This window comes from Arvicola amphibius, chromosome 7, assembly GCF_903992535.2.
Source record: "Arvicola amphibius chromosome 7, mArvAmp1.2, whole genome shotgun sequence".
NCBI classification, from domain to species: Eukaryota; Metazoa; Chordata; class Mammalia; order Rodentia; family Cricetidae; genus Arvicola; species Arvicola amphibius.
The window spans coordinates 137710414-137729117 of NC_052053.1; the positions used below are offsets into that span (position 1 = coordinate 137710414).

At 42.4% G+C, this 18704-nt stretch overlaps 1 protein-coding gene across 3 annotated transcripts in view; it reads left to right on the forward strand.

The window, feature by feature from the left end:
* The window catches only part of Pik3cg (phosphatidylinositol-4,5-bisphosphate 3-kinase catalytic subunit gamma), a 29562-nt gene extending 27700 nt beyond the window's left edge, over positions 1 to 1862 (forward strand). For all 3 annotated transcript variants that reach the window (XM_038337043.1, XM_038337044.1, XM_038337045.1), the window contains exon 11: positions 228 to 1862. In XM_038337043.1, coding sequence (XP_038192971.1) covers positions 228 to 506 — 279 coding nt within the window. In that variant the 3' untranslated portion in view covers positions 507 to 1862. The remainder of the gene's footprint in view (positions 1 to 227) is intronic.
* Positions 1863 to 18704: the final 16842 nt, after the last annotated feature.

The window sequence follows — 18704 nt, forward strand, 5'->3', positions numbered from 1 at the left end:
AGCACAGTAGCTGTGACACACTGCTGCGTTTACAGGATCATAAAAGTATATAAGTTCTCGCGGTGTTTTTCCCTGAAGCAGAGACCTGCCTTGTTCACAAAGAGTTCTTTGCATGAACAGTAACATGTAAATTCCAGCACGGATGAACGTTCTTCAGAAACTCGCCTTGATCGCACCTAAGCCCCAGCTGGGACCCTGATAACAGGATCTTTTTCTCCTTTGTCCAGGATGTCTGTGTCAGGGCTTATCTGGCTCTTCGCCACCACACCAACCTGCTGATCATCCTGTTCTCCATGATGCTGATGACAGGAATGCCCCAGTTAACAAGCAAAGAAGACATTGAGTATATCCGAGACGCCCTCACGGTGGGGAAGAGCGAGGAGTATGCTAAGAAGTATTTCCTCGACCAGATTGAAGTCTGCAGAGACAAAGGGTGGACGGTGCAGTTTAACTGGTTCCTACATCTCGTTCTTGGCATCAAACAAGGAGAGAAACACTCTGCTTAATATTCGGCGCTAGAGCCAAAAGCAATTTTGTGTTCGAAAGCTTTGAAATCAGCATGTGTCAGTCATCAGACTTAGCTTTAAAATGCAACAGGACACGCTGAACACTGGCCCTTCAGAAATACAGTTTTTTCCCCAGTTGAACTCTTTGCCAGAGGAAAAAACGTTGGCATTAATGATTCAGCGCAAGACTTCTTTGCTATTTTCCCCTCTCAGACGCCATAATGTTGATGAACATTCTAAGTTTAAATAGACTGATGGCTTGCATATTACACCTGATGCTCTCGCATTGAGTGTCTCCGGAGGTTCTTTAGTAGAATAATTGGTGATACCTGTTGTCACATGTGTTTACTATACGTTTTGGCTTTCATGTGGCCTTTAAGAACAGAAAAGGGCACAAGCATTGCTAAGCTCCGCTGCATCCTTTACAATTTGTCTCTGAGCGTCCCCTCTGTGCCCACAGACGTTGGTGATGTGCTGGAAGCAAGCACGATAGCCTTTTGAGTGCCTTTAGCAATTAGTCTCTCTGTGTGCAGCTGAGATGCACAGATGCTGAAAGCAAGCTCTGAGCCTGAGCCTTGACCCTCCCCTGCTGGTGTGGCTCCAGGGTTATGGATATGAAAAATAGAGGTAAGACCTTTTCCCCAGAGTGAATAACCTAATACAATCGGTGTCATTGTCTCTGGCACAGAAACAGGAAGTGGCTAAATGGGCCCTTCGATGCACATTGATCGTTTTTCTTACCCCACCTCTCTTCTTCCTGCCTGCCACCTCATTCACATGTTCGTGGACTTGTGAAATCTTCAAGGACAGTTTTTCCCAACAACTCAAAATGACTTGAAAGGCTTATGAGAGTTATGGGTACTTATTTGTGGAGCTGCTCCGTGGAGTTTTTAAAAGTATCTTATTATAAGATGGGTTCCAGAAAATATTATTAGCTAAATGCTTTGATATTACATTTTCAGTCTGAACAGTTTTTTTTTTATTTTTTAATGGAAGAAGATACCTGCTATAAGTGTATTCTTGCATAGTCATTTTTTTTTTAATTTGAGACATCCTGAGGTTCAGAAAGACAATTGAACCATCTTCCTTTATTTTCTCATTTCTTAAATGTTATGTTATTTGTTATTAGTGTTGATCTGCTGTAGAGACAGATCAGTAAATTATTTAATCAAATAGTTTTACCCATCATTAATTCCACAGAAAGAAATGTGTTATTGGTGTCCAGATTAAATATAATCAGATACAACTTTTTCTGATTTTTAATTTTTTCAAGATAGACTCTTCACTCAGATGAAGCCCAACCTTTCTTTTGTGTTTGCAGAAGCCAAGTATCACCTGATTCTGCTTCAGTAAGAATCATCGGGGACACTTTAAAAATGCCCTTATCTTTGTTTTTTTTTTTTTTGTTTGTTTGTTTTTTGATTTTCGAGACAGGGTTTCTCTGTGGCTTTGGAGCCTGTCCTGGAACTAGGTCTTATAGACCAGGCTGGCCTCGAACTCACAGAGATCTGCCTGCCTCTGCCTCTCGAGTGCTGGGATTAAAAGCATGCACCACCACCGCCGGGTGCCTTACATTTTTAAATCAGCCCACTTTCAGTAGATTATAACTTCATCAGTGTGAAATGGTCCGGGCATAGTGTCTAAGTACTCTGGTTGAATCTAATATACATGCAGGGAAGAAGCCTCATGTGGGCCATGAAGATGTAGGTATCCCTCCCTGCTTCCTGAACCTTCCGTGGCTCATAGAGAGCTACAAAAATACTCCTCATTCCTAGCAACTAACCCTTTTTAAAACCATGTTGTCTCCTCTACAGAGGGACAAGCCCATGTAGCAATTGTGTTCTTCCTATGAATGGAGATTAGATGTTCTACGGCACTTCTTACCACAGTTTACTAATTAATGTAGGTGGAGGAAGACTGGTGCATTCTACCTTCAACCAGAAGCCGTTCCTGAGCTTCCAAAGAAGAGCCATGCAGACTTTGCACAAACTTTGCCTTTCATTTGAATTGCTGAAATGATCATCTTGATGATAAAAACAATTACAAAGTATATCTGTATTTAGCTTTTGACACACATGCATACAAATTAGTTCTTTAAATGAGCCAGCTTCTTCATAAAGCTGAAATACATGATGCTACATACTGGCTTTCATTCTTCCATTTCCCAAAGAATGTAGACTTGCAGACAAGCAAAATTCATGTTTGCTTTCTTTACATAGTCTTTGCAAATGATCTGTTTCCACACCTTTGAAAATATTCTAGACCTGGGGTCCTCCTTCTGCTGATATTGATGTCTCTATCTTCAGTGCTCAGTGAAAACACATATCACAGGTCAGATGGGTCAGGTCAAAGCAACTTACATGTATATCTAAGACTGGCCAAACACACACACACACACACACACACACATACACACACAAAGCATCTGTTGTAGACTTGGTCCAATGTGACTGCACTTCGCTGGGTTTGGTGATGCTCTGAAAAGGCCAGAAAGACATTATGGATAAAATATATCAGCTAGAAAAAAACTCTTGATTTGCAAACAAATTAAGTATAGAAAGTATATTGTTTTCAGGAGATGGGTTGCTTTATTTTTATTAGTTCTTTGAGAATTGTGTACAATGAGTTTTGGCCGTATTCAGCCAATCCCCTATCTTTTCCCAGATTCACCCACTTCCCTACCTACCAAACTTACGTCCGGGCCATGGCAACACTCCTAAAGAAAGCAAACTCTTCCTCTCCCTGCAGCTATCAATTGCCAATAGTTCCTGGTTAGGGGCGGGACTTCGTACCCACCCCGTCTGTCCATGCTGGGATTTGGTCTGGCTTGAGCTTTCGTGGGGCTTGTCCTAACTGCTTCAAGTTCACGTGTGCAGCTGGCCTGGTGTGTCCAGAGGATGCTGTTTTCCTGTATTCATTCACCACCTCTGTCTCTTACAGTCTCTCCAGTCCCTCTTTGTATGAGATCTCCTGGAGGAGATGGTAGGTATTCAGTCCATTTAGGGCTGAATATTCTGCAGCCTCTTGTCCTCCACTCTACGTCATTTGTGAGTCTCAGTGGTAACCACCATCGACTACAAATAGATACCATCTGACGTGGGTTGAAAGATAGACTGATCTGTGGATATGCCAGCAAGCCATTAAGGGTCAGCCATGGGAGTTCCGTAGCATGATTTGGAAACCGTTAGTCCTATACTAATGGCAATTGATTATATTTTTAGATAAATTAGAAAATACATTTCTGAAATTATAATTATTGTCTTTTGTAGGGTAGACTCTGTTTTCCATAATTGGCAATTATGTTTAACAGTATGAAGAGAATAGAATAAGCTAGAATTTTGTAAAGAACCTGCTGACTGATTTCCAGTTTTATCCAACCTAATAATTCTGGTGAACACATTCAGTTCTACTCTCGGTGCTTCTTTACATGTTTTCAGGGGCTCATTTCAGAACAGATGCCAGGGAATTCTAAAGCACTTGCGTGGCTAGCCCTATCTGGCAGCTAAGGTGGTCTCTTGTATTTTAATTACAAGTGTTAATTTAAATAAAAAAATGTTTAAATTTCCAAATGGTTCTGAAACTCAGATTCTTTAGTTTAAGAATTAATTGTTGAGTGCTCACTGCCTACAAGACACTACACGGTGTGCTGGGGAATTGGGTGTGCAACAAGATGGGCTAAATCCCAGTTCTTACAGTGTTCTTTATATCCTGGAATGCCAATGTGTGTGTGTGTGTGTGTGTGTGTGTGAGAGAGAGAGAGAGAGAGAGAGAGAGAGAGAGAGAGAGAGAGAGAGAGAGCTCCAAAGTAGCATTATCAATGAATTTCAAGCCAATGGTTTCCTTGAGGGTGAGCACTGGAGTTTACACATCCTAGGCAAACTCTATGGCCAAGCAATAGCCCAGTCTCTAGTGAGCAATATATTTCTTGATAGGTTTGTTGTGAATTAAATTGTGTATTGCCCCCAAAATATATTGAAATCCTAGCTCCAGTATCTGTGAGTGTAACCTTATTTGGAAATAGATTGGTGTGTGTGTGTGTGTGTGTGTGTGTGTGTGTGCATGTGTGTGTGTAAAATCAAGTTAAGATGAGGTCCAATAACTGGTGTCCTTAAATGAGGAGAAGTGACATGCAGGGCAAGCACAAGGCTTCTGAAGGCCAAGGAACACATGGAGGTAACAAGCTGGAGAAGACATGGAAGAATCCTCCCTTGGACCCTTCCAAGGATGCATGGCCCTGCCAACATTGTGATTTTGTACCTCTGGCCTCCAGAACTGTGGTGGGATCGATTTCTGTCATATTTGGTTCTCATATCCCTAGGGTACTGAAGGATAGCTCAGCATTCCATGGAATTGTATTGGGAGGGGAGGAGATACACGATAACTTGATTGATGTTTTCTGCTGTTATCATAAAGATTTAAATGTATATAAAACATGACAATGGTAGTAATGATGAGAAACTCTAATCATTCATTGAGTAAAAAAAGTAAACACTTCTCCTGAAAATATTGAATTTCCAGAAGAATAAAATGCATGTGTCCAGTGACCATGACAGGAAACCCAATACATTATTTATTAAACATACACAACCAAAATAAGTCCATCTTCCCTGTCAGCAAAGATTGGTTACTGCCCAAAGCCGGTGCTGACTTGAGGGAAAGGGTGCTCTGTCACACACCAAAAGCTTTGAGAGCTGGCAAATCAACATATGACATTCTGACAAATCTTATCAAACTTAATGTATCTATTCTTCGCTTCAGCCAGTCTACATCCAAGATCTGCCAATCAGAAAGGATGAACTGTGAGAAGACCAACGGTCAGAAATAGTTATCAGGAGCTGGGGCGACGGCTCAGCAGATAAAGTGGGTGCTGTGTACTCGGAAGGACCTCAGTTCAGTTCCCCAGCACCCAAATAACGGTTGGACATAGGGATATGTGTGTCTAGAACCCCAGTGCTGAGGAGCTGAAGGTCAGCGGCTGCTTAGCCAGCCAGTCTAGAATCTGCAAAGTCCAGGTTGCAAAAGGCCTGGTCGCAAAAAACTAAGCTGGCAGACAGTGAGGGAAGGGTACTGATGTTGACTCTAGTCTACACATGAGCACACACGTGCACACACAGAGATAAGCAAAATAATATAACAATAATAATTAACTGCCTTCATTTTAACTAAAATTTGCAAACACCCTAAAAGTCTCTCTACAGGAGATCAATTAGCTAAGTGCTGCTGAATTATGAGTGGGGATGTAGTTCAATTGATAGTGTTTGCCTAGTGTGCACACAGGCGTGGATTCAGCTCCAGCACTAAATAAACCAGACAACTGTGCACACCTATAATTCCAACGTGAATGTCAAAGGCAGGAGGGCCAGACACTCGAGGCCATTCTCAGCTACTTATGGAGTTTGAGGTCAGCCTGTGCTAGATACCTTGTCTCAAAATAAATTGATTAAAAATGTAAATGATAGTGTGTGTATACATAACAAATTTGGGAGAATATATACACTTACTGTTGTTTGAGGGCACGAGGGAATTGAATGTAAGACCTCACACCTGGAAGAAAAGTACTCTATCAATAAGCTGTATCTCCAGTAAGTTATACAGGCTTGCTTTGAACTCACGGTAGCCCGGGCAGTTCTTGAGCTTGTGATCCTCCTGCCTCAGCCTCCAAGTGGCTGGGAGTTATAGCTTATACTATTAGTGGTGATTTTTGTTTCTCATGCATTCGCTTTTTCATTTGGATATTGGGGAATTTGAGTTTCTTAGCCAGGAGGAAGCATTAATAATTTTTATTTTGAAAAAAAAAAAAAAGGTGTATTCTGCATGGTAAACATCTTTTAACTTAGATCACACCTCAGTAAAAACTCAGAAAAATGGTTCTCAAAAAACAAACAAACAAACAAACCCTAAATTTGAAGTCTATATTATCAAGTAGTGGCATCAAAGATATTATTAGAAATTTGGGTCATGAAAATGGTCAAGTCTTCTTCCTTATCTGGCCCTACCTAGTGGTGACCTCTTATCACTAAGACTGGCCTTGGTTTGTCTCCAACAGTAGCAGTGCTACCATCTCAGTCAGGAAGGTCCTGCCTGCTGCAGCGCCTCATCCCTGCACACCTGTGCTGCCTGCCGCCATGCTGAGCTCTCTGCGCACATCTGAGGTCCCCCTAGGAGGTGCAAACAGCCTCATTTTCACTTCTTACGAATGTCAGATTCTTTTCTAAGCATTTGCTCATTAATACAAGTGAGTAAATCTCCCTGCCTGCTGCTTTGGTAAGAATTACCCCTTCTGTGTGGTTCTGAGTCAGGCAGTTGGAAGAGGTCCTGGAAGACAGCAGCCTACCAAGGAATGCAAGGTCCCTTGGCAGGACAGAGCAGTACTGCCATGTCCCTCACATCAGAGGAAGTCTCCCGCCAATCAAACCCAGAATCTTCTGGTCATACTTTAAAATTAAAGTAGGTTCCTATTGTCTGGCAGAAAGCCAGCCACCATTTCCAGGCATTGCCAAGGTTTCTGCAACGAGATGTTTGGTGGTCAAGTCTACACAGTACACACATGCATGTGCGCACACACACACACACACACACACACTATGCCTTTCTTTTGCATCATCACTAAGTACTTGTTCTGTAAAACCACCAGTCTTGTGGCTACTAAGGGCTTGGGCTTTCCCTGGGGAAGTCTCAAAGCCACACAAACGCCAAGTCCTTGACTCTCCACCCCCACCCTGGCTCTGCTCAATCCACAGTTTCTCAGTTCTAGAAACTAGAGAAAACAGTCTCTTGTTTTTAAAGTAACTCCTGCCCCAGGCACTAATTGCTCAATGTGAGTTCGTTAGAGGCCAGCCTGGTCTACAGAGTGAGTTCCAGGACAGCCAAAGCCACACAGAGAAACCTTATCTTGAAAAAACAAAAAACAAAACAGAAACACCAGCGACCCACAAGAGCTGCAGCCACCAACCAGGAGGGAGCCATGTGTGGAAGGTATGCTGGGTTCCCATCGTCAGGGACCCTTCAGACTGAGAAACCTGCCTCCTACATAATAATAAATATAGACACAGCTAAATGCCCTCAAGAGTCCCAGTGCCTATAATGGCAATCCCCCTGGCCTATAAAATCTCATCCCTTGATTTTAGAGCTGGATCATGAGCCCAGCAAGCTCACAGGGGATGGCAATAGTGATGACAACACATGGAAGGCCGTGTTCTATGAAGTGATCACCCACTCTTTGCCATTCTCTCTTCTGTCTTCCAGTTTTGTCAGATACAAGTTCACTGGCAAGCATGAAACCAAATAGAAGCTAGCAAGAAACATGGAAGGGCACCCGGTCCCCACACTCAGAGCAGTGCTCCCGATAACCCTCAACTAGAAAGAGGCAAAGACAATCTGAGCAGCATGCAGACACCTTGCACACTTGAAGAACTGTTGGCTATGTTTTTGATTTTTGTCTTCATTTCGATTTTGGTCAACACCACCACAGACCCCTCAGAGGCAGCTAGAACAGGCCATGAGCTAATTTAAGAGGTTGTACTGAAAGAAGGATGGAGTACAAAGTCACAGGAATATTGAGACCAAAACCTGTATGGAAATGACTCCTGAGACCAACACCACTCTCCTCAGAGGACCTGCATTCATTGCCTACTGTGTGTATGAAACTCAGCTGTGCTAGAATATACTGAGAAACAAACATAAGGCAGGCACCATCTGGTAGAGGTATCAGATGCGTTCACCCCTGACAAAAGGGGGAAACCTGTGACAAATCAGAGTGTTCTTCTGTAGCAGGGGACAGGGATACTCAGACAGGCCTCTGACTAGGAAGACCAGATAGACTGCGGCATGGTACAATAGAGGTTTAAATAAAAAGCCAAGAAAATGCAACTGTGGTAAAAGTCCATTCTGACTAAGGGCCTAGGGAAGGTTTTATAGGGAAGGTGACGTTTGGATTAGCTCTTAAGATGTTAATGGAATCTCAACACCCAGGAGTGATGATGGCAGAGGTGATGGCAGAGGTGACAAGACGTGGGGCTGAAGCACTGAAAAGTACCAATGGAGAGCCATGTCAGGAGCACCAACTGAAGGGCAGAGGAGTGAGGCGAAGGGGAAGAAGGGAAAAATCTATGTCTTTTGTCTGGGCAGAGGAAGTTTGGTTTATTTGAGAGGTCATTGGAAAGCATGAATGATTTCAGACATTTTGGACATCCACACATATAGATAACGAAGATGCCCCCTCACCATGAATAAACATGGTCCTGCTAGGAAGGAAGGAAGGAAGGAAAGAAGGAAGGAAGGAAGGAAGGAAGGAAGGAAGGAAGGAAGGAAAAAAGGAAGAAAGGAAGGAAAAAAGGAAGTTCTTTTTTTTTCTTTTTTCTTTTTTTGGTTTTTCGAGATAGGGTTTCTCTGCAGCTTTTTTTTTTTTTTTTTTTTTTTTTTTAGAGCCTGTCCTGGAGCTAGCTCTTGTAGACCAGGCTGGCCTCGAACTCAGAGATCCGCCTGCCTCTGCCTCCCGAGTGCTGGGATTAAAGGCGTGCGCCACCACCGCCCGGCTAAAAGGAAGTTCTTAAAGACAACAGTGATACACCTGAATATAATTAGGAGGGCACATGGTGCAAGATCAAACTGAGATTGCTGTCACACATCATGTCCCTACCTACACTAACACAATTTAGGTGGACTGAGTGTGTGACCAGGGTTTGCTGGATATCAGGATAGGTAGGTATAGCTTATGGTACGCTGAATTGAAGTTGAACACCCTACATTCAGGTCTACTGAAAGAAAACAGGCTCTTTCACTGTGGCCTCATATTTTCCCACAGTTGCTTTAAAAAATACTTCATAGTTTTTATTGTGAAATCTACAGCCTCATTGTGTCATACTATTTCCAATATTTGAGGCCATAGCCTACATACATTTTGTGTATTGCCACAATAACCCAGAGCAGAAGAACTCGGAACTTTTAAACTCTTCATTAAGAAAATACTTAAAGTAGAATGTGGTTGGGGAAAGAACAGAAAGTAGGGAGTTGGGCTCCCATTCAGGAGCAAGATCCTGCAAAAGTTTCTCTCTCCAATGACCCAACAGACAACTTAAGAATGAACAAGCTTTGGGTCTCCTCCACTGCTTCCCTGCCTAGGCAGTCCTCTCTCTGTCAGTTCTCATTGGAAGCCACATCACATGTCCAGGGAACAGGCTTCTTGTGTGGTCACCTACCAGGTCACCTACCCACGTCCAATGTAAAGACCTGACCAGTGCCCAGTGCAGAAGGACGTCCTCATAACCATAAAATGGACATTGACCACAGTGTCAGTGAAAACCAGAAATGGCAGCATTAATTCACAATCCAGAGCCAGTTGGAAATCAATGGAGTAAAAGATGGTTCTGGAAAAGCTGGGGGCTTTATGAGGGGCCTTTGGTCTAGAAATACTAGAAAATCTTTCTAGTGGGTATAAATCTCACAAAACCCTCAATACAAAAATATACTCGTGTCCTAGGTAGAGAAACGGGAACCAGAATCCATCGAAACCCTTCCCACACTTGGTCCCCAGCTCATCCCCCTTCCCCCACATCCCCTCATCTTCCCCTTAGTGCCCTTCCATTTTTTCCCTACTCTTTGGAGCTGAGCAGGTAGTTTAGCATGGCTGCCTCTCAGCTCCCTTCTGGCTTGTTTATCCTTAATGGTCTCTATCATCATTCTATTCCAGTTCAGATACCTTGGCTCCACTTTGTCAGGAATCCACCTCAAGGTCACTCCACTATGTTCTGGAGGTGGACTCACTGGGTAGAAACACGCCCCTACACTAGAAACACAGACCTGGACAGACCATGTATCTTAAAAATCTTTCACCAACAATGGATACATACATAAATATTTCAGTCGAGTTTTCTTTGATATTTCTCATATATATATACATCCCTATGCTATTGGGATATCAGCTTTCTCTGAATGTTAAAAACTAAACACAGCTGGGTGGTAGTGATGCACGCCTTCGATCCCAGCACTCAGGAGGCAGTGGTGGGAGGATCTCTGTGAGTTCAAGGCCAGCCTAGCCTACAAAGCGAGTTCCAGGACGGCCAGAGCAGTTACACAGAGAAATCCTGTCTCAAAAAAACAAAGCAAACCAACAAAACTGAACATAAAGATATTCTCTGATACTCACATTCTTTACCGTTTAGCACCTAACTGGAAAGACACAACTGCTTGATCTAAGCATGACTAGCATTCATTCCAGCCACCTTCATAGTAAGGAAGGAAAGCGATGCAGGCGGCAGGAGCGAATCTCCCTGTCTTTCTTCCACAAATGAACCCAGGTCATCCAGTTCCCCCTGCAGAGTGTGCAGCTGACATTCAGTGAGGGAAGAAGAAAAACGATCTCTGGTTATGTGGGTGTGTTTCAGGCAAACACGTTTTCCCATCAGTTTCTGATTTCAAATGAGAACCCCAGGCACACACAGGCACGTTTAGTGCTTAATAATATTCAGGGAGGAGGAAAGAATAGAAGTTACATGGTTTCCCTGGAAACCTTCTCTACAGGGCTTGCACATGTATTCTCTCAAGAAGCAGGTGAGACAGCCTAAGGGTGCTTCTGGGCCCTGGGTCCTTCATTAAAGAGTGAAGGCCATGGCCTCCCCACTGTCTCTGCAGAAGCAATAGTTTGATTTATTTATTTATTTTGTTCAAGGTTATTTAATATCAAGTCTCTCTTTGCCAGTGGATTTAATGAGAAACATGTGCTCGGCTTTCTTCAGCATCGTCTGATGCGTTTGTGAGCTCTGACATGTAAGAGAGAAGCAAAGAAAGTTCTCTCTGGAAGTCAGGGCACAGAATTTGATAGTTCACTAATTACAAAAATTATTTTATTTTTTGTTTTGTTTTGAGACACGGTCTTTCTATGCAGCTTTGGCTGTCATGGAACTCACTACATAAACCAGACTGACCTCCAACTCACAGAGATCCATATGTCTCTGCCTCCTGGGTGCTGGCATTAAAGGTGTATGCCATTATGCCTGGGAAAAATATTTTACCTTATATTCTCCCTGCAGTTATATTCAGAATGCATTACATATCAGAATAAAAATGAACTTGAATGGAGTCATAAAAGTAGTTATCAGTCCCAAGATCTACTTCTTTTAAAAAACATATTATTTTATTTTATGTGTATGAGTTTTGATCTGTTTGCATGTCTGTGAACCATATGCTTGCCTGGTGCTCACGGAGGCTGGAAGTGGGCATTGGACCCCTAAAACTTGAGTTACAGACAGTTGTGAGCCACCATGTGGGTTCTGGGATCAAACCCAGATCTTGTGGAAGAGCAGCCAGTACTTTTAACTAAGCCGTTTTTCCATCCCCAATAGTTTTGGAGGCAGAGGCAGATGAATATGAGACCAACCTGGTCTACAGAGTGAGTTACAGTCATAGTCATAGTTACATAGTAAGACTGTCTCAAAAAAGAAGCACAGTCACCTGGGTTAAAAGTAAGTATGTCAGCAGGGTGGTAGTGACCCACACTTTTAATCCCAGCACTCAGGAGGCAGAGGCAGGCAGATCTCTGTGAGTTCAAGGCCAGCCTGGTCTACTGAATGAGTTCCAGGACAGCTAAGGCTACACAGAAAAACCTTGTCGTGAAAACAAAAAAAAAAAAATTAAATTTCAAAATAAAAAGCAAGTAAACAGTACCTCTCAAAGTGTGTTCACATGGCTGAAGAGATGAAGGGTCTCTTTTGGCCCCTCTTTCTAAGGTCATTAATGGTACTCATGAGGAGTCCACTTTGATGGGCTAATAGTCACCCATGCCTCTTCTCTGACTGCCATCATTCTAAGGATGCTTTTACCATCTGCATGTTAGGACACAAACACCCAGCCCACAGCCCACAGCGGGAAGCAAGCAATTCCTTCTTCGGCCACACTCCATCATTCCCTTCCTGTTTCCTTCTCTTAACCTAACTCCCTCGGCACTTCAGGAATCAATAATCTAAATCCTGCAGCCCTAGCGGCTCTGTGTCTTCTTTCTCTCTTCACAGCAGCTAATGTTTTGATCAGGAAGAAAGCAGCCTGCCTCTGTGAGCCGTGCCTCTAACTCGGGAGCCTTATCTTGTTTCAGGCAACTCACATTTTCAGGCATCAGCTTTAGGTCTTGGCATTAAGCTCCTCGCGTCCTACATCAGAAGAGCAGGTGAAAATCAGACAAATCACACGGGAAAAGACGGACTTCGTTCTCAAGTATGAAAGAGACTACCTAACACTAAACAACTCTGGACCGGCAATGCAGCTAGGACGTGGATACATCACACACAACGGAAATCAGGGTCAGCCCAAGTTCTGTGTCTCCATGACTCCTTTATTAGCTGAACCCTTCAAAATGGTGTGTCTATTTCCCCATGAAACTGGTCCCAACACTTCGGATCAAATACAGCAACTGTTGTAGGTCCCCAACGTTTTAAGAAAAACATCTTTTCTCTTTCATTACGGCTAGAAGACATCTGTGTGCCAGGAGTCATGTGAGATGTTTGGGATTTAGAAATAAACACACACAATCGCCTAGATAAGGAGTAGTTTAGGTCTCCTGCCTATACGCTTTCATGGCTCACTTTTAGAGAGAACTCAGTCATATTCCCAAATTAACCTGGATAAGATATTATTTCTTTTCTTTTCTTTTTTATTTATTTTGAGGGGTGATTTTTTTTTTTTGAGACAGGGTTTCTCTTTGTAGCTCTGGCTGTCCTGGAACTCGCTCAGCAGACCAGGCTGGCCTTAAACTCAGAGATCTTCCTGCCTCTGCCTCCCAAGTGCTGGGATTAAAGACATGTGCCATCACACGCAGCTGCTGTTAACTTTTTCAAATCAGTTGGTCTTGCTAAATTTTCTAAGACATAAAATCTGAAGGCGCCCAGGTGTTCATCATTGATGACTAGTTCATACTTGGTTTTCCTGACCTGTGTTCTCAGCACTAAAATTGATTATTTGCATGGACAAGAAGTCCCATCAGCCTTTCTGCAAAATTTACTACAAAATTTCCACAGAAGCCCCACCTTCTAAACTCAATCCCACTTCTGTAAATCACAAATAAAACATGCATCAGGGTCATAATGAAAACCTGTATCTTCTTTTTCTTGAAATTCTCAGAATGCTCTCAAATGTTTTAACTTAGTGAAGTAGTAGTGTGTATTCTCAGTACCTAGAATATTTTTTTTTTTTTTTTGGTTTTTCGAGACAGGGTTTCTCTGTAGCTTTGGAGCCTGTCCTGGAACTAGCTCTTGTAGACCAGGCTGGTCTCGAACTCACAGAGATCCGCCTGCCTCTGCCTCCCGAGTGCTGGGATTAAAGGCGTGCACCACCGCCGCCCGGCCCTAGAATATTTTTTTAAACAAAATTTGTCAAGTGATTTGAAGTTAATTGGGAGTTGCATGAATCCAAGTGCAGAAAGTACAGAGTAGGGAGCTGAGTCAACCTGGGTCAGCTCCCAGCACCCACATCCTGGTGATGGCGGTAGCCTCCAACTGCAGAGGGCCAGAGTCAGTTCCCAGCACCCATATCCTGGTGGCTTGTTGACTGAGGTTTTCTGTCCTGCCTGGTTCCCACAATCGTTAAGTCCCAAAGAAATCACACAGAGGTCTACATTAGTTATAAACTGATTGGCCCAGTATCTCAGGCTTCTTATTAACTCTTACAACTTATATGAGCCCATTGTTCTTATCTGTGTTAGCCACGTGGCTCAGTATCTTTTACAGCAAGGCAGTCACATCTTACTTCTTCTGTGGCTGGGCCAGGACTACAGAAAGCAGAATTCTCTTTCCAGAATTCTCCTGTTCTCCTCACCCCGCCTCTACTTCCTGCCTGGTTGTCCTGCCTCTACTTCCTGCCTGGCTATTGGCCAATCAGTGTTCATTTAAAATATAATTGACAGAATATAGACCATTGTTTCACACCAGTGGTTGGCGGTTGCCTATTACTACCAAGGGCCTGGTTCAGTTCCCAGCACCCACATCCTAGTGGCTGGCAGTTGCCTACAACTGCAGAGGACCTGGGTCAGTTATCAGCACCCACATCCTGGTGGCTGGTGGTTGCCTATAACTCCAGTTTCAAGGAGATCTGATGTCCTCTTTTAGCTTGCATGCATGTGAAGCACATCCTGAGAAGAAGGCACACACATATAAAAATAAATAATTTTTAAAATTTCAGAGTAGACAGAAGTTTTCAAAATGTTAGGTCAATGGAACAATACAATCAATTATTCATATCATTTTGAACTGAAGTACTAAAATCTAAACGTGTGTATTTTTAAAATCCATTCAGAAACAGACACAAGAACACACACAACTCTGACACGTAAGAGCTCAGTTATTAAGCAGGAACTCTTTAGGCCCATGACTAATATAAACTCACCTATTTATGTAGGGAAACAACTCTGAGTCTTGACTTCAAGGCCACTCAGAGGGTTGTGAGCAAGTCTTCCCAACCAACCATCATAATTGTTTTCACACAATTTTTTGGTGTGAGCATCATTCCTCAAACAGTGATTTTAAAAAATTCAGTGTTTCATGAATAAGACATCCACATATAGAATATCAAGTACTAAGTCTGGCTATGGGGGCTACAGAGGTCTTGTATAACGAGGTTCATAGATGAAATTTTAGAACTATATTTAAATATTAAATACAGCATGGGTTTAAATATGTGATATGAATAGGTCCATGGTCAAAGTCAGTGTTCCTCCATTGACATCTGGACATGCCACAGGCTGTTCTGTCTCTTGTGAAGTGATGTCTTGTACAGACATACAGATGCAGCTCTTCCCAAGACTGATAGGTGATGTCTGAGAAAGGTAGTAAAGTAATATGTAGACTTGGGCCGTGATTACTTCTTGGTCACATTTTTAAAATGACTTCCCCAGAAACAGATGGAAAACACTTTTTTGGCAACATATAAATATTTTTTACATTTATTTATGTATTAGTGTCTGTGTATGAGTGAGGCTACATGTGTGTGGCATTCTAAGGACAATAGTGGGAATTGGTTCCTTTCTTCCACCTTGTGGGTTGTGGGAATTGAACTCAGACGGTCAAGTTTGGTAGCAAGCACTTTTTAACCCACTGAGCCACTCATCCATCTTTCTGGCCCACAACCTACAAATCTTGATGAAAGTCTGTCCATCAAAAGCATATACAAGTGTGAGGTCGGTGTGTTTGTTTATTTCTTCACCAGATTTAGTAGATTTTTATGACATGATTTTGTAGTTAGAAGATCTATGTAGTCATTTGCACACAAAAACCAACTGTAAGTACCCACGGTGTGCCAGTCACTGGGAAAAGACTGAACAGGGAAGGTCTCCCCCACGGTGTACCAGTCACTGGGAAAAGACTGAACAGGGAAGGTCTCCGTTCTGTGTTGTTCTAAAGCAGATAACAGTAAAATCACAAAACAATTACCAATTTTAAGCAGTGTGCCTAAGAAATAAACTAGCGATATGTTAGCAATGAAATAGGACGTCAAGAACAGGTGAGGGAGGAAAGAACTTCTGAGAAATCAAGTTCTGAGTTCAGATCTCAAGCCCTAAAGAATATAATTCAACTTATAATGCCATCCCAAAGGATAAAATAGTGCAGTAAGTTCAACAAGTACGAAATGTGAATTCTTGAAACTACAATAGCAGTGTTGAAAGGAAATTTTTAAAAGCTAAGTGAAAAGACACACATGTTCATAAATAAGAGACTTGTTGGGTAGTTGTCAGTGGTTCCCAAATAATTATTTAGGTTCAACACAAACCTCAAAAAAAATGCAATTGGTACTAACACAGAGAAGCGTGGACCTGAATAACTTCAACAATTGGGGAGCAAAAAAATTTTAAGGATCCACATCCTGATTTTAAAACCTACAACAAAGGTAAATCAACAACCTATGGCACTGAAATAATAATGGGTAGATAAATCAAAAGGTTGTGATCAAGAGTCTAAGTGATTTCCAGTAAAGGTGGTAAGACAATTCCATAGGTGTTGATAGAGGATTCTGTCCTGCCCGGTCCTGCAGCCATTCAGTCCCAAAGAAACACACAAAGGTCTACATTAATTATAAACTGGTTGGCCTATTAGTTCAGGCTTCTTATTAACTCTTACATCTTAAATTATCCCAAAGTTCTTGTCTGTGTTAGCCATATGGCTTGATACCTTTTCTCAGTGAGGCATTCTCATCTTGCTTCCTCTGTGTCTGGCTTCCTCTGTGATGACTGCAGACTGACCATTTTTTCTTCCCAGAATTCTCTTGTTCTGGTTTTACCGCCTCTGCTTCCTGCCTGGTCACCCTGCCTCTATCTCCTTCCTACCTGGTCACCCCACCTATACTTCATGCCTGGCTACTGACCAATCAGCATTTTATTAAAATAATACAACCGATAAAGCTTTACAGAGTACAAGATCATTGTCCCACAGCACATAGGGAAAGAACAGTACTCTCAAAATGACAAATTTCTCAAAAATAAAGTTTTGCTTCTAATGACACCATCAAGAACTTAAAAGATAACACAGAGGAGGAAAGAGTAACTTTTTTAAGTTTTTAATATTTATTCATTTTACTTTATATAAAATGCATTTTACCTGCATGTATATATTGTACCATGTTTGGTACCTCTGGAGATCAGAAGAGGGCATTGGATCTCATGGAACTGGAGTTATTGATGGTTGTGAGCCACCATGTAGGAATCAAACCCATGTCCTCTGGAAGAACAACAAGAGCTCTTAACTGCCAAGCCATCTCTCCAGACACAGAAAGAAAATACTTTCAAATCATTTATCTTATAAAGAACTTGTGTCTAAAACATATAAGGATCTCTCATAATGATAAAAAAGTAAATTTAATATTAAAATAGATTTGAATACATATTTCTCAAAGAAATTATTAAAATATCAACAAGTAAAATGAAAGATTTAAAACATAATTGGCCATTGGGGAAATGTCACTCAAACCCTGATGACATACCTACCAGAATGGCTGTGACCAAAGGAGTAGTAAGTTCTCATGAGGACGTGATGGATCTAGAGCCTTGTCTACTTCTGGTGGAGAATAAAACTCACACCTGCTTTGGAAGAGTCTGGATGGCCCTTAAAAGGTTAAATATCAAGTTATCTTAAGGCCTAGTAATTGTACTTATAGCTGTATAGGAAGAGAAAGTATGGTGGTATATGACTAAGAATGGCCCCCATAAGCTCTTATATCCTTGATTCCCAGTTGGTAGAGTGTTCGAAAAGACTAGGAAGTGTGGCTTTGCTGGAGGAGGTGGGTTGCTGGGGATGGGCTTTGAGGCTCGAAAGCTCATTCCAGCTCCCCCCCCCCCCCCCCTCTCTCTCTCTCTCTCTCTCTCTCTCTCTCTCTCTCTCTCTCTCTCTCTCTCTCTCTCTGTGTGTGTGTGTGTGTGTGTGTGTGTGTGTGTGTGTGTGTGTGGTGGGGGGGGGGGGGGGGCTGTTCTGCCTAAGGACCAGGATTGCAGCTCTCAGTTACAGCTCCAGCACTTGCCTGCTTCCTGTTGTGATGATAATGGACTAACCCTTTAAATCTGTGAGCAAGCCCCCAGTAAAATACGTTCTTTCATAGGCGTTGCCTTGGCCTTCGTGTCTCTTCACAGCAATAGAGACCCCAAAAGGAAAACCGTTTTCGTACAGAAACCGCTGCACAGACAGCAATGTCATTCATGACAGCAAGAATAGAAGAAACCCAAGAGCCCACTTGTCGCTGAACTGGTAAGCATGCTGCAATACAGCTTTACAACGGGGTACATCACAAATAAAAAACATGGAGGATCTTGAAAACAGTAAAATAATATCACCACAAAAGACCACATACTGTGTGATATCATTTCTATTAGTGTTCAGAATTGATGGACGTGTGGATAGGTCAGAGGCTGAGGGTGATTGGGACGAAACAGAGTGACTGCTACCAACACCAGCTTTGTTTACAGGGTGTTACGAATGTTCTAATTGATTGTGTGAATATGTAACTGTGAATATGCTAAAACCCTTAGTTTTGAGTGGATGAATTGTATGGTGTATCCGTTATACCCTAATACATTAAAAATAAATAAATAAAAGACAGGATCTCACTATGTAGCTCCAACTGGCCTGGAACTGGGTATGTGAACCAGGCTGGCCTTGAACTCACAGAGCTCCATCTGCCTCTGCCTCCCGAGTGCTGGGATTAAATCATGTGCCACACACTCAGTCAACATTT